This window comes from Geotrypetes seraphini, chromosome 11, assembly GCF_902459505.1.
Source record: "Geotrypetes seraphini chromosome 11, aGeoSer1.1, whole genome shotgun sequence".
NCBI classification, from domain to species: Eukaryota; Metazoa; Chordata; class Amphibia; order Gymnophiona; family Dermophiidae; genus Geotrypetes; species Geotrypetes seraphini.
In genome coordinates, this window is record NC_047094.1 from 2,060,230 (window position 1) to 2,082,208 (window position 21,979).

General features: G+C 38.6%; 1 protein-coding gene across 7 annotated transcripts in view; it reads right to left on the minus strand.

The window, feature by feature from the left end:
- TNRC6A (trinucleotide repeat containing adaptor 6A) overlaps nucleotides 1–21,979 on the minus strand; it is a 331,359-nt gene that overhangs the window by 71,906 nt on the left and 237,474 nt on the right. For all 7 annotated transcript variants that reach the window (XM_033914459.1, XM_033914462.1, XM_033914457.1 and 4 more), the window contains 5 exons: nucleotides 16,824–16,961; nucleotides 14,676–14,804; nucleotides 13,752–13,826; nucleotides 13,187–13,373; nucleotides 12,961–13,068 (listed from right to left, as the gene is read on the minus strand). In XM_033914459.1, the coding sequence (XP_033770350.1) occupies nucleotides 12,961–13,068; nucleotides 13,187–13,373; nucleotides 13,752–13,826; nucleotides 14,676–14,804; nucleotides 16,824–16,961 (637 nt within the window). The remainder of the gene's footprint in view (nucleotides 1–12,960; nucleotides 13,069–13,186; nucleotides 13,374–13,751; nucleotides 13,827–14,675; nucleotides 14,805–16,823; nucleotides 16,962–21,979) is intronic.

Sequence of the window (21,979 nt, forward strand, 5' to 3'; positions counted from 1 at the left end):
ATCATGACCATGTTAGCAATATTGTCAAAGCATGTTTTTATAAATTGCATTTAATTCGCTCACTCACCAAATTCCTACAGCCTAAATCTATTAATATCCTAATTCATTCTTTAATAATATCCAGAATAGACTATTGTAACTCTCTCCTTCTTAACATTACTCAAAAAAAAAAAAGAAGGCTGCAATTGATACAAAACTGAAACTGATCTACAATGCAAAAAAAATTTGATCATGTTACCCCCCTGTTGATTAAATCCCATTGGCTTCGGGTAAGCCATCGTATTACTTTTAAATTACTGTTTTTAGTTTTTAAAGCCTTGAGTTTTAATGAACCACAATTTATCAACAGGTGGCTAATCCCTTACAGCACGACACGGTCTCTCCGCTCGACGTCTCATAATCTTCTTTCCGTTCCCTCAATGAAAGTTATAGGAATTAGACGGCACGATATGTTTTCAGTTATGGCCCCCCAATCGTGGAATCTGTTACCCCAATATATTAGAGAATTAAAAGATTTAACCTTATTTTAAAAAACTCTAAAAACATTTCTCTTTAAAGATGCTTATGATTCCTAGCATATTAATTATCGATTTTTACTTAAGCAGCTAAAACTACCCCCCCCTTTTTTGTTCTTTCCTTTTATGTTTTTCCTTCTCTCCTATCCAAACATTGTAACTTTTGCCCCACTTACCCACACAACTCTTGTAAGTTTTAACCCATAACAAAAGTTATTTTATATGTTAACACCAATATTGTATCTGTATATTTTATTATGTTGTACATCACCTAGCAATTTAAATAGGCGATTCATTAAGAACAAATAAACTTGAAACTTAAGGTCTACAAGGTCAGCATCTATGAGTCAAACATGGATGTTTTTGTTATATAGAGTGTTATAGACCCCTACGCACCTACAAAAGATAGATAGTACTAGATCCAATAGAGGCTGGCATTGTAGAATAGAAGTTGGGACTTTAGATCATTTAATTTTTTTTTGACCCTGTGTAAAATGCCTTTTGGAAATTAATTTGGCCCCAAATTAATAAATTACTAGAAAATCATGTAGGACTCTCATATGATACCATATTATTTGGTACTGCAATGAGAACTCAGAGTCCGATTTCAGCAAATAATAACAAACTACTATTAATATTGACAGGGGTCGCCATGCAACAAATTACTCAAAATTGGAAGGATTATACCAAATTAAATTATACATTCTGGTGGAACTCTGTCTGTCATATATACAAAATGGAAAAAGTGTTAGCGTTACAACAAGGGAATCTTCACAATTTCAAGAAAATTTGGGAACCATTGACTAATTATTCTAATGATCAGATTTCATAGCACATTGGTAGTAGGTATATAGGGATGGGTTGGGAATTGTATATTTTTTGGAAATAGGAAATGAAAAAAGGGGAGGGATTTATTACTTATGACATGATGTATTGATTGAAGTTACAAATGTCATGTAATAATTAATTATAATATGTATAATTCAATTGCTGTAAGAATGAAAAATCAATAAATAAAATTAAAAAAAAAATAAATCATTTTTATTAGCAAGGGTTCAACAGGAGAACAAGAACAACCCAGATACCAAAACACAAGTACACAGAATGAAGGCAAATATAATGAATAACAACAACAATAGTACATTCTCCACCAACAGCTGTGAAAAGACACAGGAAAGACAAAGAGTCCAGCATCTCTTGTCAACCCTATGCCATGATGCCACCATAACACCATGACAAGAGATAGCTGGCCCCCAGAACAAGTAAAATATTAAAATAGTGAACGCTCCAAATATCCTCAGATGCGGAGAGTGGGCAAGAGAGTCATCCCAATGTACCTAATCGACCCCTCAGTTTCATGTGAAGAAAAGAAATCCTCTCCTAAACAACTCTCCATTTATGGGAATTCTCCAAGCTCACCACACAACACAATCCAATCACACCAACATACACACCTTAGACGTACACCCAAGTCAATCTCCCCCCCTTTCTCCCATTGCGATGGGTGACTAGTGGTAAGTGCAAAAACACCTGCCATAGTGCCGTGTAGCTCAAGTAGTTGATGGTTCAGACTGAAATTTTATCTAGGACAATAATATTTAAACTTTAACCATCAAATTCCAGTCAGACCCACCACTCCACCGCTTAGCAAAGACTTTTAGCAGGGAGAATTACATGGCTCTTCATCATTGGCCCAATATCATATACCTTAAATTCTCTATTATAATTTATTTAACTACTTTAATAATTTATGGTAGCAGCTGAAGTCTGGACCGTGTCAGGACCCGAGGTCGAAGGTGTAGCCGAAGAGTCCATCCTGAACAGCTTTTTCAATTGAACTCGATGACGTTTAAGGGCTTGAGATTGAGGAGTAGCACAGCGCGGGCACGACTTCAAACTATGGTCAGGACTGAGCCACTTAAGACACCAGCAGTGTGGGTCCATAAGGGAAATCGAATGCTGGCACTGGCTACACTTCTTGAAGCCGAAACATAGAAGGCAAGATAGCCGCTGCGAAGTCAAAGCCTGCAGCAAGCGAGCGACCTGCCCCGCAAGTCAGTCAACGAAAAAATGAAAGTCTTTTTTTTTTAACAGAAAATAAAGAAATGAACACAGTGATTCACAAAAGAACTAAGACAAACCGCAGTGAAGAGAAGGCACGAAGCAATGAAGTTTCACGAAGAGCGTCAAGACAGACTTCTCGGCTCCGTGGTAAACTGAGAACTGAGGAGACTCGCCTTCTGCTGGGCGGGAAGGCACTCGCACATGCATGATGCGGCAGACTCGAAACGTTTCTACAAGTAAGTCTGCTTGCGAGGCTTTCCGCATCTGAGCTCTGTGGATGACATCACCCACATGTGAGAATAGGCTTCCTGCTTGTCCTTGGATAATCTATTTATCTTCCTCCCTCCCCCTTACCTTCGTGGTGCGTTTTAAGTTTGAGTAACCTGTTGAAAGCCGCCAGTGCTTACATGTAGTCGCGTGCGTCTGTGGGCGGAAGCTTCTCCTCTGACACAACTTCCGGCTGCGTTAGAGTAGAAACTTCTGCCCACATACGCACACAACTGCACGTAGGTTCTGGCGGCTTTCAACAAGTTACTCTAAACTTAAAACGCGCCGAAGGTAAGAGGGAGGGAGGAAGATGCTCGGACCACGCGAGGGGTGCCAAAGGGCGGTGAGGTGGCGAGAGGGAAGGGTGGTGGTGAAAAGGAGAGGAACAGACGCTGAAGGGAAATGGGGAACAGAAAGTGGGGAGAAGGCGCTGAAGGGAAATGGGGAACAGAGAGTGGAGAGAAGTTGCTGGAAGGGAAGAAGACAGAGATGCCAGACTATGGGGGGAGCAGAAGGAAGAAGATGGGTGCCAGACCAATTGGGGGCGGGGGTGTAGGGAGAGGCAGAGTAACGGAGCAAATGGAAGACGCAGAGAGAAGACAGATAGTGGATGGAAGGAATTGAATGAGAAGATGAGGAAAGCAGAAAGCAAACAAGAAGGGAAGAAAAAAAAAATTTATATTTATTATCTTTTTTTTTTAGGATAAAGTAGTATATTAGTTGTGTTGATAAAAATTTATAAACAAAGCCCTGCCAGCTGAACATCTCTCTAGTTCAGCAGCCAGAACTTTGATTTATAAGGAAGGAATAAGCTAAATATTGCAGTACTGAGGGTTGTATTGATGCTGCGGGGATAGTAGTCGTGGGGATGGGGCGGGGACAATGGTCGCGAGGACGGGACAGTGGTTCAGGGACGGGGCGGTGACGGGGACAAATTTTTTTCCCATGTCATTCTCTAGTAAGGAAGAAGTAGGGAATTAGAGGCCAGTAAGATCATGAAAGGCATGGAGAAAGTGGAGAGGGACAGATTTTTCAAAATTTCAAAAAATACAAGAACGAGGGGGCATTCAGAAAAGTTAAGAGGGGACAGATTCAGAACCAATACTAGGAAGTTCTTCTTCACCCAGAGGGTGGTGGAGACTTGGAATGCACTTCCAGAGGGTGTGATACGACAGAGTACGCTACAGGGTTTCAAGAAGGGTTTGGATGAATTCCTGAAGGATAAGGGGAATGAAGGGTATAGATAGAGGAGTGGATGATTTCCTGCAGGAAAAATGGATTGAGGATTACTGATAGAGAATTACTATGCAGGTCCTTGACCTGAATGGGCTTCCGCATGAGCGGACTGCTGGGCGGGATGGATCTCTGGTCTGACCCAGCAGAGGCACTGCTTATGTCCTTACTTCTGTGGTAAGCAAATTAATGTAAACGCTTTTAAAACAGAGAACTCTGAAGTTTCTGGAATCCTGTTGATTAAAGAACTGGAGGCAACATGGATTCCCTAGAGGTAGGTCTTGTCAGATAAATCTGATCAATTTCTTTGACTGGGTGACCAGAGAATTGGATAGAGGATGTGGGCTAGAAGTGGTGTATTTAGATTTTAGCAAAGCCTTTGACAGTGTTCCACTCAGTCATCTAATAAATAAACTGAGTGCCCTCAGGATGGGTCCCAAAGAGATGGGCTGGCTCAGGAACTGGTTGAGTGGAAGGCGACAGAGGGTAGTGATCAATGCAGATCACTCTGAGGAAAGGGATGTTACCAGTGGTGTGCCTCAAGGTTCTGTTCTTGGACCTGTTCTTTTTAACATTTTTATAAACAATATTGCTGAAGAGTTGTCGAGAAAGATTTGCCTCTTTGTGGATGATACCAAAATCTGCAACAGAGTAGACACGCCGGATGGTGTGAATAACATGAAGACCTAGCGAAGCTTGAAGAATGGTCTGAAATTTGGCAGCTAAAATTTAATGCTAAGAAATGCAAGGTCATGCATTTGGGCTGCAAAAACCAGAGCGAATGGTAGTTTAGAGCAGGGATCTCAAAGAACCTCCTTGAGGGCCGCAATCCAGTCGGGTTTTCAGGATTTCCCCAATGAATATGCATTGAAAGCAGTGCATGCATATTGATCTCATGCATATTCATTGGGGAAATCCTGAAAACCTGATTGGATTGTGGCCCTCAAGGAGGGACTTTGAGACCCCCTGGTTTAGGGGGTGAAGAACTTATGTGCATGACAGAAGAGCAGGACTTGGGTGTGATTGTATTTGATGATCTTAAGGTGGCCAAACAGGTTGAAAAGGCGACAGCGAAAGATAGAAGGATGCTAGGTTGCATAGGGAGAGGTATGGCTAGTAGGAAAAAGGAGGTATTGATGCCCCTGTATAAGACTTTGGTGAGACCTCATTTAGAATAGTATTGTGTCCAATTCTGTAGGCTGCAACTTCAAAAAGATATAAAAAGGATGGAGTCAGTCCAGAGGAAGGCTACTAAAATCAAGGTGGTCTTCGTCATAAGATGTATAGGGACAGATTTAAAGATTTCAATCTGCATACTTTGGAGGAAAGACAGGAGAGGGGAGATATGATAAGCGACGTTTAAATAAATACCTATGTAATGTAAATGCGCAGGAATCAAGTCTCTTTCATTTCAAAGGAAACTGCAATGAGAGAGCATAGGATGGGGCGTGGCTTGGACACGCATGAGGAAGGTCGGCTAACAGAAGAGCTCCCTGAAAAAAGTCCTTGAAAGAAAAAAAAAAGTTACTAAAAGTGGAGATTTAAGAATTATTTAATGATAAATAAAGAAAAAAACGCGATGGCTTCAGGAAAACAAAATAAAAATGATTTTGCGGTCTCGGGAAGCAGCAAGAGAGCAAAGCCTGAACAAGAAATAGGATCAAAAACAGGAGATCCAGAAGTAATGAAAGAATTGAAAGAAATCAAAGAAATGCTTTTACTTCTTACTAAAAAAGTTAACAATTTAACTGAAGATGTATCCACGTTAAATAAAAAAATGGATTTAATGGAGTTAAAGTGCAATGACATGGAAGAAAGATTAATAACAGCTGAAAAAGAAATTTCTAACAACATAAATGAAAAAAAGAAAATTGATTTGCTTACTAAAGATTTGGAGGATCAATCGAATCGTGAAAGAAGGGGTAATATTCGTCTGATTGGTCTCCCGGAAGGAGCAGAGAAAGGAAATCCGGTGGCATTTATAGAAAATTTACTACCTAAACTACTTCCTCTAAAAACCAAGTACCCCATAGAGATTGAAAGAGCACATAGAGTGCCTACAAAAAGATCAGGAAGGTATCAAGGACCGAGGCCACTGATCTTTAAACTGTTGCGCCACCAGCAGGTGATAGAAATTTTTCAACTTGCAAAACAAAATAAAGGATTACAATTTCAAGATGCCCGCATTCATTTTGTTCCAGACTTTGCAAAAAGTACGGCGATCAAAAGAAAAAAGCTCCTGGACTTGAGACCACAACTAAGAGAAATGGGAGCAAAGTTTGGTATAGTATACCCGGCTAATATGAAAGTAACTATTGCAGATAAAACTTTAACTTTTGACAATGCAGAAGAGCTACAAAAATTTATACAAAGCCAAGAATTACCAATGTCACCTTAATTTCTCTTTATTATATGTTATATTATTTTAACTGGAAAAACTTTTATTTTATTTTATGATATACACTTATTAAAATAATATTGTTTACCCATAGCAACGATTTAGAATGTTTTTAACCTTATTCAAAATTACACTTCAACGTTCTTTATGCTAATGATATGGTCTGGCTAAGTATTCCATAATGGAATGAAACAGTTAAGGCATCAGCTGAATTCTATTGATCTCAATTATAATTTTTAATATTAGGAAAAACTGTATGCGAATTGATTGTAGGATGGAGCTTCCTTCCTTTAAAATAGCAGTAAGACTATTTGAACTATATGCATGTGACTAATTTAACCCCTCAAGCAAATTGAAAAGATAATCAGTATTTCAACATCTTTACTATTCTTTAATACTACAAATACTACAAATCCCAGACATCAATGCGAAAGAATCTGCGAATAAGAAGACTTCACGAAACCGGAAAGAGGAATTATAAATAGGAGATGTTATTTCTCGAATGGATATTAAAGAATTACTTCACTGTATAACAAACTATTAAAATAAAATATGAATGGAACAGAAACAAAGACCAACTTATATCTTAAAATTGAACGACGAAGAAAAATAGAAATCACCTGGAATACAACAAAATGTGATAAGAATATTGAACTGGATATAAAAATACAAAGAGGCGGTGAAAGAAGAAGGAATGATTTTCTACGAAGAAGGAAGTACTGAACATTAAATATTAGTAAATAAAGAGCACGATATAAGAATAAAAGAGACTTCTGCGTTTGAAGGGGGGGAGCTCTGGAATATAATTTTTTTTTTTTTTTTTTTTGTCGCATACTTAACCTATACCTTATATATCTTTTAATCTTTTCATGTTTTTAAAGATTAATATTATAGAAAACAGTATATGATTGGGTTTGACATAATGAAAGATTATTTCATTTTAATATATATAAGTATAATATGATTATACAATGTGATATTTTTAAATTTATAAAATTAAATATATTTACATAAGATTTAAATTAAGGTCAAAAATAGTAATGGAACATATAATTTGATATACAGGAACCATAGAAGGGAACTTAAAATATAATCTATATTATATGATTTATTAGATTTAGATTAAAATAAGAGTGTATTGAATAATAGAATAATAAATTAATTTAAAGTCTATATTAACATAAAATCTCAACCGGATTTATAGAAATATGAAATGTCAAGGAAAATATTAATTATCTTTAAAACTACTATAATATATATGACTTATTTGTGAATCTTAACAGATTTGGACTTTCAGGGAGTGTTTTTTGATACCGATCTAATATGTGTGTTGCCAAGTGTGCACTGCTATTAATTAGGGGGGAGGGAGGGTGGGATGGGAGGAGAGGGGAAATGGGAATGGGAAATTATATTGTTACAATGTATGGATATCTGATCGTAAAACTTATATTACATTTAAATCAAAATAGTTCTAAAATTTTAAATGGATATTAAAATATATACAATTAATGTCAATGGTTTAAATCATCCTATCAAAAGAAACAAATTATTAGGATTTCTCCATAAGCAAAACGCCGATATATACATTATACAAGAGACTCATCTCTCAGATAATGAATCTAGGAAGTTAACAGGGGGTTGGATATCAAAATGTTTCTATTCACCTGCTTTAGGAAAAAAGGCTGGGGTAGCGATCCTGATAAATAAGAAATGCACTGCAAACTTTAAATTAATAAATTTTGATCCTTCAGGAAGATGGGTACATATTAAAATGGATTTGAGAAGTACAACCCTTGATTTATTTAATCTTTATGCTCCTAATTCAAATCAAAAGGAGTTTTTCAATCAAATTCAACAGATATTACTACCACTGGCTACTTCTAACTTAGTAGTAGCTGGAGATTTCAATGCTGTAATGGATCCAATTATAGACAAAAAACCAAGTAAAATCATAAAATCTTTAGGACTAGATAATTTAATACAATCTTGTAATTTAATAGATATATGGCGTATCCTTCATTTTAATGATCGGGAATATTCTTTTTGTTCTCAAGTCCATAAATCTTTTTCAAGAATTGATTATATATTTGTAAATAATAACATAGCGCAGCATGTATCAAAAGCAGTAATTGATCCCATTATAATTTCAGACCATGCTGGTGTGTGGATTAACCTTCAGAATTACAATAATGATCAATTTAATTCAATATGGAGATTTAATAATGATTTATTAGCAGACTCGAAATTCTTAGAAGATCTTAAAGCAAAAATGCAAGAATTCTTTCAATTTAATACTTCTGATGACATTAATATAGAAATTTTATGGGATGCTTTTAAAGCAACAATGAGAGGAAATATAATTTCATATTCAGCTTTTATTAAAAAACAACTTAAAAAACAATATGAAGATATGGAAAAACAAATAAAAATTTTAGAAAATAAATTAATTACAAAATGGGAAAACAATACATTACAAGAGTTGTTAAAAGTAAAAGTTAAATATAATGAGATTTCTTCTCAAATTGTGAGGAAAGATATTTTCAATAAACAAGTACAATATTATGGCAATTCAAATAAAGCAGGAAAATTATTAGCAAATTTTCTTAAAGCAAAGAAAAGAAAATCTAAGATTATTGCAATTAAAGATATACAAGGTAACACACATACCAACACAAAAGATATTATAACACAATTTCTTGATTTTTACAAGGAATTATACACTTCTAATTCTTATAAAAATAAAGAACAAGACGGATTAACTTTCTTAAATTCTTTTATTGGACCGAATATTCCGGATCATATAAAAGGAAGTTTAGAAGAACCTATATCTTTAAAAGAAATAGAAACAGCATTGAAGTCTCTTAGAGTTGGATCCGCTCCAGGTGGAGATGGTTATACTGTTGAATTTTATAAATCATTCCAAAATATCATATTACCATATCTGTTAAATTTGTTTCAATATCAAATAAAGAATGAAAATATATCTGGTACTATGGCAGAATCGATAATTATAGTCTTACCAAAACCAAACAAAGATCCTACTCTGGTTTCAAATTACAGGCCTATTTCATTATTAAATGTGGATAATAAATTAATGGCTAAAGTATTAGCATTAAGATTGGCAAAAGCTCTTCCTTTCATTATTGATGTACATCAAACAGGATTTATTGCTAAAAGACATTCATCAGACAATACTAGACTTGCATTCCACTCATTAAATTTAGCAAAAAATATAAATGATCCAGTTTTTTTAATTTCTTTAGATGCAGAAAAAGCTTTTGATAGAGTGGAATGGAATTTTATATATCAAGCTTTACATTGGTTTGGTATAGGATCCGGTTTTATTAAAATGATTCAGACATTGTATAGCTCTCCTGGAGCAAGATTATATATTAACAATAATTTATCAACTAAATTCAACTTGCATAGGGGAGTTAGACAAGGATGCCCTTTGTCTCCATTACTTTTTGATGTTGTCCTAGAACCTTTATTAATTGCAATAAAAAAAACTAGGGAAATAAAGGGAATCTCATTTACCAGTTTTGAATTTAAATTATCTGCATATGCAGATGATATATTATTATATTTAAGAGAACCGGAAATTACTATTCCATGTATGCTTAATTTAATAGAAAAATACGGTACATTTTCTGGATATAAAATTAATTGGAATAAATCTGAAATCCTCCCAATTAATGTTCATTGTACCAAAGGATTATTTGATCCATATTCATTTATTTGGAAAGAGGATGGAATAAAATACTTAGGAATTATGATCAAAAATACAATTGAAGACACAGTCAAAGAGAATGAAAAACTTTTATTGAAAAAAATAACAGAAATGTGTGAGCAATGGAATCCATTACATCTTTCTTGGTGGGGAAGAATTCAAACAATTAAAATGATGGTATTGCCTGTGGTTTGTTACCAAATGAGTATGATTCCAATATTTTTTCAGGGGTCATTTTATAAAAAACTTAACAATATTCTTACAAAATTTGTTTGGTGTGGGAAAAGACCAAGAATCACTTTAGTATCATTACAAAGACCAATTATGGAAGGGGGGGTAAATTTTCCAAATTTTTATAGGTATCATCAAGCCTATATTTTAAGACAGGGTATGTATTGGATCCTCCCAGATCTCTTAGAAAATGTACCAGATTGGCTGTATTTAGAATGGCGGCTCCTGTTCCCTTTAAATCCAGAACATTTAATTTCTATATCAATGCCTATAAGATACAAAGAACACAGAATCTTATTAAATACTTGGAAAACATTAAGATACATAAATAATCTGACACCAGAACCAATTGCTAAATCCCTAAATCAATCAATATGGGTAAACTCCAGGATCAGAATTGGCGGATTTAAAATCGTCTGGAAACAATGGATAACTGCAGGAATAAGAACATTAAATGACGTCATATCAGAAGGTTCCTTGCTTAGTTTTTCACAATTGCAAAATAAATTTAGACTAAATAAAACACAATTTTTTAAATGGATGCAATTGAAGCAAGCCATTCAGGTAGGGTTCCCTGAATGGAAAATTCTCAATACTCAATATAGTTTGCAAGTTTTATGTTTCCAGACGGATTTCTTGGGTCACCAAGCCGCAAAATGGTATAAATTAATAAATGGATTTCTAAATAAAAAAAAGAAAACTGGACTTAGGGATATTTGGAGCATTGAGATTGGACAGACAATTTCTGCATCTCAATGGCCAAAATTCTGGTCCTGGAGATTAAGATTAACAAAGTCAGCATCTATGAGTCAAACATGGTTATTTTTATTACATAGAGTGTTATGGACCCCGACGCGCTTGCAAAAGATAGATAATACTAGATCTAATAGATGTTGGCATTGTAAAATAGAAGTAGGGACATTGGATCATTTAATTTTTTTTTGTCCCTGTATAAAAGCTTTTTGGAATTTAATTTGGCCCCAAATAAATATATTACTAGAAAATCACGTAGGACTCTCATATGATACCATATTATTCGGTACTGCAATGAGAACACAGAGTCCAATATCAGCAAATAATAATAAATTACTTTTAATATTGACAGGAGTTGCCATGCAGCAAATCACACAAAATTGGAAAGATTTTACCAAACTAAATTATACATTCTGGTGGAACTCGGTATGTCACATTTACAAAATGGAGAAAATTTTGGCTTTACAACAAGGAAATATTAAAAATTTTAAGAAAATATGGGATCCATTGACTAATTATTCTAGAGATCAGATATCTTAACACATTGATAATAGTAATATAGGGTTAGGGTGGGAAATATAGATATTAATATGAAAGAAAAATGGAAAAACAATTAATAGGGGAAGGGATGAATATCTATGATATGAATTTGTACATACATATATATTTTATTATACATTTTATAATATGTGATTCATGTATTGAAAGAATGAAAATTCTATAAATAAAAAGTTAAAAAAAAAAAAAAAAAAAAAAGAGAGAGCATAGGATGAAATTAAGATGTGATAGGCTCTGGAGTAATCTAAGAAAATACTTTTTTACAGAAAGGGTGGTAGATGTGTGGAACAATCTCCCGGAAGTGGTGGTGGAGACAGAGACTGTGTCTGAATTCAAAAGGGCCTGGGATAGGCACATGGGATCTCTTAAAGAGAGGAAGAGATAATGGTTACTGTGGGTGGGCAGACTAAATGGGCCATTTGGCTTTTACCTGCCATCATGTTTCTTTTTAAATCTTGATCCAGTAAAAACAAAAAACGATCCACTTGTATCCATTCTACTCCACTCAGGATTTTGTAGACTTTGGTCATATCTCCTCTCAGCTGTCTCTTTTCCAAGCTGAAGAGCCCTAACCTTTTTAGTCTTTCCTAATACGAGAGGAGTTCCATCTCCTTTATCATCCTGGTTGCTCTTCTTTGAACTTTTTCTAGTGTTGCTATATCTTTCTTGAGATAAGGAGACCAGGTCTGAACGCAATACTCTAGGTGAGGTCGCACCATTGAGTGATACAGAGGCATTATAGCATTTTTAGTTTTGTTAACCATCCCTTTTCTAATAATTCCTAGCATCTTATTTGCTCTTTTGGCTGCTGCTGCCACACATTGGATGGAAGGTTTCAGCATATTGTCCACGATGTCCCCCAGATCTTTTTCTTGAGCACTGATCCCCCCAAGCATCTGGTAACTATGATTTGAATTTTTATTCCCAATGTGCATCACTTAGCATTTGTCCACATTAAATTTCATCTGCCATTTGGATGCCCAGTCTTCCAATTTGCTAAGGTCTTCCTACAGTTTTTCACAGTCCGAATGCGTTTTAACCACTTTGAACAGTTTAGTGGCATCTGTAAAATTTAATCACCTTAACTGAGGTTCCAGTTTCCAGATCATTTATAAATAAGTTACACAGCAATTCACCAGTTTCCTGCAGATTCTTTTGCTATTGTTGTATTGCTCTTTGTCTCCCCTTCATCCCCCCCTTGTGAAACTTACCATGTTTACCGGAATTTTGATCCAACGAAGGGTTAACAGATATACTGTCCACTGTGGTCCATTTTCTGAGCCGAGACTGTGGTTCCTTAATACTGCTCATGTCCACACCTGAAAAGCAAATACTCAAGTCAATGATACATAAGAACTCTCATGAGCTGGGCAATTGGTCACATTCATAGATAGAATTATTATTCCTTCTCTAAAGGCAGCAATATTAGAGACACACCTATAGGGAAGTTGCTAAAAGCAGTGGTAGCCAGTGGACCCTTAGGGAGCTCGGGAGCAGTATGGGGCAGAACATTATCCAGGAAGGATTTCACAGCTGGTTGTGGAGAGAGCGCACGTGGCTTCAGCAGGTTGGGATCATGCTGACGAGATGGCTGCATCATTTGCTGCATACCAAAAGGTCGACTCTGAAAAGAAAAAAACCCAAAATATAATGCTAAAAGCACACTGTACACTTTATTTCATGTCCTATTAAGCAGTACTGGACAGGAGTGGTGGCCTTCCATGAGGTTGGAAGTCTAGTTCATCAAAACATTTGTATGTTATGGAAATGCACATTACCTCTTTTTTCCCCAGCTGAGGATTTGGAATTCTGTCCTGGAATGATTTTCCTCTCAAGGATCCAGTTTATCACTTGGCTAGAATTTGGTTTATTACATGCTACATCTGGTATTGTGGCAGGGATGAGAGGCTGAATCTTCACTACTGGCCTTATCTCAACTGAACACATATGGCAGAAAACAGGGTATTTTAGTGAAATTAGGGGTTTTACTGTTCACACTTACTGGCTGATCTTGCTGGCGACTCCCAGAAGGCATTCCTCTGGGACATGGACCCTTCTGTTGTTGACCTAGCAAACGCTAAGACACAGAAAAGATAACAGAAAATTAGGGAGAAATACATTTTTCTTAACTACTCTACCAAAAAGAAAAAGGAAGCATAATTTGTTGCTTGGGGTTTGTATGCGTCATGTTTATGCACTAATTTTCAAGCAGCTGATTACTTCTAAATCAATACAGCTTTAGCTACTTTATAATACTTGATCTCATGCCTCACCAAATAAGCCCAAGGCAAAGTAGCAATTAAAATTCCCATAACCACCCATCCTTCTCACCCAGGTGTTAATTCTTAATCTCAAAACTTCTGACACAAAAAAATGTGTTTACTCCTCCCCCTCATCTTTTTTCAATGGGAAGATTCAATTGTGAATCTACAATCTTAAATTCCTGTATGTCTACCATCACTACTTCCACACAGTCCCTATACCATATCCAATATTCCACTCCTTCCCTTACTCAGAAGTAGGCTGAAACCCCACTTCCCTCTGCTCACCACCCTGGTATCCTGTTTTTTCTGTCTCCTTTATGACTTTGTAGTAGTAACCACCTATAATGTAAGACTCCTTTGGGTTTTTGTAGCCCACATATTGCCAAATTCTTCAAGCTTTGTTAGGTCCATCCTCATGACTGAATAAAGAATTGGCATTGTGATTAGAAGTTTTGAACTCGCAGTTTCAAACAGCTTAAAATTAAAGTGAAAATCTGCTTGAATTTGCAAAACCAGTTTAAGCTGGTAATGAAGGAGCCTAACACTCTGAAGATGAAGAGTGGATTTACAAGTACAGACAGAGCTATCATGGCAGGCAAAATACATTTCTAGTGAGAAACAATCAAGCTGCAAAGAAATGTTAACGTTCCTGTGCTTCTTACTTGGAGCTGGGATATCTGAGAAAGCTGGTTTAACTGGGAGAGCTGATTCAGCATGGCTACTTGCTGAGGCCCAAACAGTGGATTCAGGGCCCCATTGTTTGGTGCATACTTCAGTAATGAGGTGGGAACCTGTGCAGGATGAATGTAAACAAAGCAGAAGCGATGAGTATTAGAGGGGGTTGTAAATGCCAAACTAACTCCATATTTGGAGAAGCACAATATCTTGCATGACCAGTACTTCTCTGTTTGACTATTCAGTCAAGGTTCTAGTGCTATGATCTTGCAACTTGATCTAAGTAGTGCATTCGATTTGGTTGCTCATATCATTCTTTTGGACTGTTTGGAATCTCGGGAAATGTCCTGAATTGGTTCCGAGGGTTCCTGTCAGGTGTTTAAGGATGATACACTGTCCTATGTGGAGTTCCTCAGGGTTCCCCTCTGTCCCCCACCTTGTTTCTCTGGGAAATTTTTTACATAGCCTAAAGCTTAAATTCTACATTTATGCAGATGACATTTCTATAGTCATCCCTCTGATTTGTTTCTCATCCGAGTTTACAAACTCATTATCATCAATTTCAAATCAGATCGAACTTTGGATGGTTGCTTTTAAACTGAAATTAAATTACGAGCAATTGGAAGAATTGGAGCCGGCTTAATTATAGCTTTTGGTGGAATTCATTGTGTCATAGGTATAAAATGGAACGAACATAAGCCATCCAGAAAGGGAATTTTAAGAAATTTCAAGAGACTTGGAAGCCATTAGCAAAGTATTGTAGCATCTAAGTACTATTTTGCCCTATAAACAAGCACATCAGGGAGGGGGGAAGGGTGGAAATCTGTTAGGATAATGAATTTAAATATAATGTACTGAGGTTTATTATATAAATTTTATATGTTGGGCATTATAATTGTTTAGGAGGGAGAGGGAACTAATTCTGGAATGGATATTAATGATATATTAAGTGTGATATTGAAGTATAAAATGTTGTAATTATTGTAACACTTACTGTAAGTTTGAAAATAATAAAGAATTGAGAAAAAAAAGAAATTAAATTCAGAAAATACTAAATTTTTCTTAGCAGCCCCCAATGATAAAATTAAAGATACAATGATACATGTGAACGGGTTGAATTATAATATCGACCAATCCTCGAAAATATTGGGAGTAACTTTGGACAAATACCTTACATTGGAAAAACACTGATTTAATATTCAAGAAAAGTATCTCGGTGCTCTGGAAGCTTCGTACTATTAAGAAGTACTTTGACGAAGTTTCTTTTCGTTTGTTAGTTCAATGTTCCATCGTGAGTATTCTTGACTATTGTAATATCATATATCTGGGTGCTTTTAAGAAAATTCTTAGAAAATTCAGGGAGGTTCAGAATACGGCTGTTTGCCTCATTTTTGGTCTAAAAAAATGGGAATATGTCACACTTTTTTATCAAAAGCTTCATTGGCTGCCACTGGAATCCAGAGTTTTGTTTAAGTTTTCATGTATCTGTTTTTGGCATGCTACCAGCCTATCTTACCCCCACTTTACTTTGAGACACACAAATAAGAGCTCTCGAAGAGTACATTTGTTTGCATTCCCTTCTATAAAATCCGTTCACGACAAGAGGTCCCTCGAGAGAACTCTCTCCTTTCAGGCGGCTAAACTGAATACATGGCTTACTAAAATTGTGTTAGAAGCTTCCTCCTATCTTGATTTTAGAAAGCAGATAAAAACACATTTATTCAATAGGTCTAATTTTAAAATTTTTTTATCTTATTTTAAATTGTTGTATTCTTTATTATTGCATGTACTCACATTTGTTGTAGCCTAAATGATTTGTACTGTATGCATCATGCATGACTGTTGAAAACTGCCTAGAACTCTCGGGTATATTATTATTGCAATATCAGTAAAGAAGACTGCAGCTACTTCAATCCAGATCATGTGCTATAGATGGGACATGCTGTACAAGACTGCATGTGGTAAGGTCGATATAACACTTTAATACCAAAGCGGTTTACAAGGATAATAAAAAAAAAACAGGGGAAACGACATACATATAAAAATTTGAATTGGCAAGACAAGGTACAGGAGGGAAAAGGGGAGGGTTACAATTTTTAAAATAACAATGAGAAGGTATAATTAAACTGACCAACCTGAGGGGACAGTAATGGTGGAGGCACTTGTGCACGAAGATTCAGCTGAGATGAATGTAGAGGTTGTGCTGGAGGCAACTGCATGCCCCGTGCTTGTGCTGGAGCATTACCGACACCATATGGATTAGGACTGCCATTCTGCAAAGGCAGAAGAACTACATGTCAGCAGGGCCTGACCTTCTCTCAAACAGTGGGCAAGTGTTTTTGTTTGCATTTACTGAGGCTCTTCATCATACGCCCCATTAGAGATGATGGAGAACTTTTATCTGCTCTTTCCTTATGAGTTTATGCCCTTCTATCAGCAGATGAAGACAGAACTGGTTAAAGGACATCACTCCTATAGAGTTTCATGTAGACCTTAAGAGATCCAGTATTTCTGTATGAAAGAACCAAAACCTACCCCCTACAAACAGCCACCCTCCAACTATTGAAAAGTTCCCCAAAATTGGCAGAACAAAACCAACCTAGATGAGAACCATACCAGACAATTGCCAGTAGGTGTGTGTAGCTGTAAGGGTGTCTGGGGGAGTGCGGGGAAGCAAGACTGGTCTTTTAAGAAGTCAAGGAAAGAAACTTCATATGACATACCTAATTTCCCTACCCATAGAGTATGCCCAGACAACCCAGACTTGTGGTTATGTACCAAAGCAGTACCCCTTAAACCAGTGCCTCGCAAACTTTGCCAAGCCACGGTACACTAAACGTGCTGGCTATGGTTTGAGACATCCAGAAGTGTTCGGACGTTGACACAATGATGTCACATGCATTCGGGATGGCCCTCCAGACAGCCACCGGGCGGGGGGGGAGGGGGGGGAGGGAGAGGGAAGTGTGTGTGTGCTGGAAGGGAAGAAGCGCGGAGAGGAACGGCGCTGGCTGACTGCCTATAGGATGTGCCTCAGGCATGTCCAGTAGGCAGTCGGCTGGCACCGGCGCCTCTCCTCCTGCTCTGTGTCTCACGGCACCATCCCCCTTAGAAGAGCCAGCTAAAAGGACAAAATACGATCTAACTGACGGAACTCCTGGGTCCGCTGAATATAAACGCAAAGGACCCTACAGATATCCAATTTGCACAACTGTCTCTGCTCCAAAAAGCCTTCCCAACTACCCAAGACTGGGAGGACAACTGACTGGTTGACATGAAAAGGCAAAACCACCTTCGGTAGAAAGGAGGGAATTGGCTGCAACACGACCCGCTTCCTAGAGAAAGGGAAGATTACACAAAAAGGCTTGCTGTTTCGAGTAACATAGAAACAGACGGCAGATAAGGGCCACGGCCCATCTAGTCTACCCACCCCAATGACCCTCCCCTACCTATCTCTGTGAATAGATCCCACGTGTCTATCCCATTTGGCCTTAAAATCAGGCACGCTGCTGGCCTCAATAACCTGAAGTGGAAGACTATTCCAGCGATCAACCACCCTTTCAGTGAAAAAGAATTTCCCGGTGTCCCCGTGCAGTTTCCCGCCCCTGATTTTCCACAGATGCCCCCTTGTTGCCACGAGACCCTTGAAAAAGAAGATATCTTCTTCCACTTCGATGCAACCCGTGAGATACTTGAATGTCTCGATCATGTCACCCCTCTCTCTGCGTTCCTCGAGTGAGTACAGCTGCAACTTATCCAGCCGTTCCTCGTACGGGAGATCCTTGAGTCCCGAGACCATCCGGGTGGCCATTCTCTGGACCGACTCCAGTCTCAGCACATCCTTACGGTAATGCGGCCTCCAGAATTGCACACAGTATTCCAGGTGGGGCCTCATCATGGATCTATACAATGGCATAATGACTTCAGGCTAACGGCTGACGAAACTCCTGCGTATGCAACCTATGATTTGCCTTGCCTTAGATGAAGCTTGCTCCACTTGATTGGCAGTCTTCATGTTCTCACTGACGATCACCCCTAAGTCTTGTTCTGCTTCAGTTCTTGTTAGGATCTCGCCATTAAGGGTGTAAGTCTTGCATGGATTTTGGCTGCCCAGGTGCATGACTTTGCATTTTTTGGCATTGAAGCTGAGTTGCCAGGACCTAGACCAGCGCTCCAGTAGGAGTAGGTCGTGCATCATGTTGTCGGACATTGAATTTATGTCTGTTGTGCTTTTGCCCACTACATTGCTTAGTTTGGCATCATCGGCGAATAATGTTATTTTACCTCGCAGCCCTTCTGCCAAGTCTCTTATAAAGATGTTGAATAGGATCGGGCCCAGGACCGAGCCCTGCGGCACTCCGCTGATTACCTCCGTCATTTCGGAGGGGGTGCCGTTCACCACTACCCTCTGAAGACTACCTCCAAGCCTGTTCCCAACCCATTTCATCAATGTGTCGCCCAATCCTATAGAACTCATCTTGCTCAGCAACCTGCGGTGTGGTACGCTATCGAATGCTTTACTGAAGTCCAGGTATACAATGTCCAGGGACTCCACAACATCCAGCTTCCTCGTCACCCAGTCAAAGAAGCTGAACAGGTTGGATTGGCAGGATCTCCCCTTAGTAAATCCATGTTGACGGGGATCCCGTAGATTCTCCTCGTTCAGGATCGTATCCAATTGGCGTTTGATTAGAGTTTCCATTAGTTTGCACACTATTGATGTGAGACTGACCGGTCTGTAGTTTGCTGACTCCATCTTGGAGCCTTTCTTGTGGAGTGGAATGACGTTAGCCGTCTTCCAGTCCAACAGGACGTTACCAGTACTAAGGGAGAGATTGAAGAGCGCGGATAGCGGTTCCGCCAAGACATCACACAACTCCCTGAGCACCCTGGGGTGTAGTTTGTCAGGCCCCATTGCCTTGTTAACCTTAAGCTTTGACAGCTCGCAGTAGACATCGCTGGGTGTAAACTCGAAATTAATAAACGGATCATCTGCGTCAACCTTTGTCTGTAGCTGAGGGCCGAGTCCTGGCGCCTCGCGGGTGAAGACTGAATAGAAGTATTCATTTAACAGTTGGGCTTTTTCCGAGTCCGCTTCTACATAGTCTCCGTCTGGTTTCCTAAGACGTACTATCCCACCTGAGTTCTTATTTCTGTCATTGATATACCTGAAGAAGGATTTATCTCCTTTTTGGATGTTCTTCACTAGAGACTCCTTCATGCGGAATTTGGCCTCCCTTACTGCTGTTTTGACGGCTTTTGACTTGGCCAGATAGACTTCCCTAGAGTCCTGTTTCCCTGATTGTTTGTAAGAGATGAATGCTTTTTTCTTCTCCTTGATGAGGTCCGAAATCACCGCAGAGAACCACTGTGGCTTATTGTTCCTTCGCCGTTTACTTACTGAATTAACATAGCGGTTTGTTGCTTCTTGTATGGTGGCTTTCAAAGTCGACCACATTTCTTCCACATTATCGGTTTCTGCTTGGCTTTGTAGCGCCTGGTGAACGAAGTCTCCCATTTCTTTGAAGTTTGTGTCCTTGAATTTGAGGACCTTGGTCAGTGTGGTAGATTTAGTGAAACCTTTCCTGAGATTGAACCATACCATGTTGTGGTCACTGGAGACCAATGTGTCGCCCACCGAGACCTCTGTGACACTTTCTCCATTGGTAAGTATCAGGTCCAGTATTGCCTGATCCCTTGTTGGTTCCAACACCAGTTGCCTGAGTCTTGCTCCCTTCATAGAGTTTAATAGCCTCCTGCTGCTGCCGGAAGCAGAGGAAAACGTGTCCCAATCCACATCAGGCATGTTGAAGTCACCTAGCAAAACTGTGTCCCCACGCAAGGTGATATTCTCTATATCTCCGATTAATTCCATATCTAAGTCATCCTGTTGTCTTGGGGGTCTGTATATTACGCCAAGATACAGGCATTTGTCCTTCCCTCTGGCCAAATTTATCCAAAGGGATTCCCCAGTGTAGTGGACATCTGTGATTCTGGTGACCTTAATGTCATCTTTAGTATATAATGCTACACCTCCTCCCATTTTGCCCTCCCTGTCCCGGCGAAGCAAGTTGTAACCCGGTATGACCATGTCCCACCCGTGGGAGTCCGTGAGCCAGGTCTCTGATATCGCCACCACATCCAGGTTGGCATTCCTCATTTCTGTTTCTAATTCCAGGATCTTGCTTCCCAGACTGTGGGCGTTTACGTACACAGCCCTCCTTGTTATATGTTTGTTACGCCTCAGTGGGGATGTTCCCGCTTGAGCTACTTAGACACCTTTAGCATTATTCGCATGTTTTGTACTTTCCCTAGACCCAGAGTTACAACGTGCACCTATCCCGGACTCCCCAGACCCAGAACTACAGTGTGTTTCTATCCCAGACTCGGAAATGTGTGTATCCTGGGGGGGTATTCCCGCTTGGGCTCCTTGAACTCCTTTACTACAATTTGCAATGTGTGTTCTCTCGCTGGACCCAGAATTACAATGTGTACTCCCTCTAGACCAGTGGTCTCAAACTCAAACCCTTTGAAGGGCCACATTTTGGATTTGTTGGTACTTGGAGAGCCGCAGAAAAAAATAGTTAATGTCTTATTAAAGAAATGACAATTTTGCATGAGGTAAAACTCTTTATAGTTTATAAATCTTTCCTTTTGGCTAAGTCTTAATAATAATATTGTCATTTATAGCTAAAGAGATATGATCAAGAAACTGTTTTATTTTACTTTTGTGATTATGATAAACATACCGAGGGCCTCAAAATAGTACCTGGCGGGCCACATGTGGTCCCCGGGCCGCGAGTTTGAGACCACTGCTCTAGACCCAGAATTACAATGTGTACTCCCCCTAGACCCAGAATTCCAATGTGTACTCCTCTTAGACCCTGAATTACAATGTGTACTCCTTAGACCCAGAATTACAATGTGACCCAGAATTATAATGCGAGCCAACCCCAGACTCGAAAGTGTGTATACTCTCCCCTGACCCAGATCGGTGTTTACTTACCTTAGTCTCAAAAAAGTATTGGCAGCTTAGCTCGCCAGGTAGATTGTTTGTGCCCGTACCCTCCCCCAACTTACCTAGTTTAAAGCCCTGTGTAGTAAGTAATGGCCACCAGGAACACCGCCTTAAGAGTAAGGTCCTTCAACGTACAGGAGCCAAGATGCTAGAAAGGAGGATAAATAAGCACTGAGAGAACCAGATTGAGATCCCAGGCTGGAACCGAAGGACACACTGGTGGCTGGAGCAATTTTGCTGCTTTCATGAATCAAATCACATCCGGAGAAGAGACCA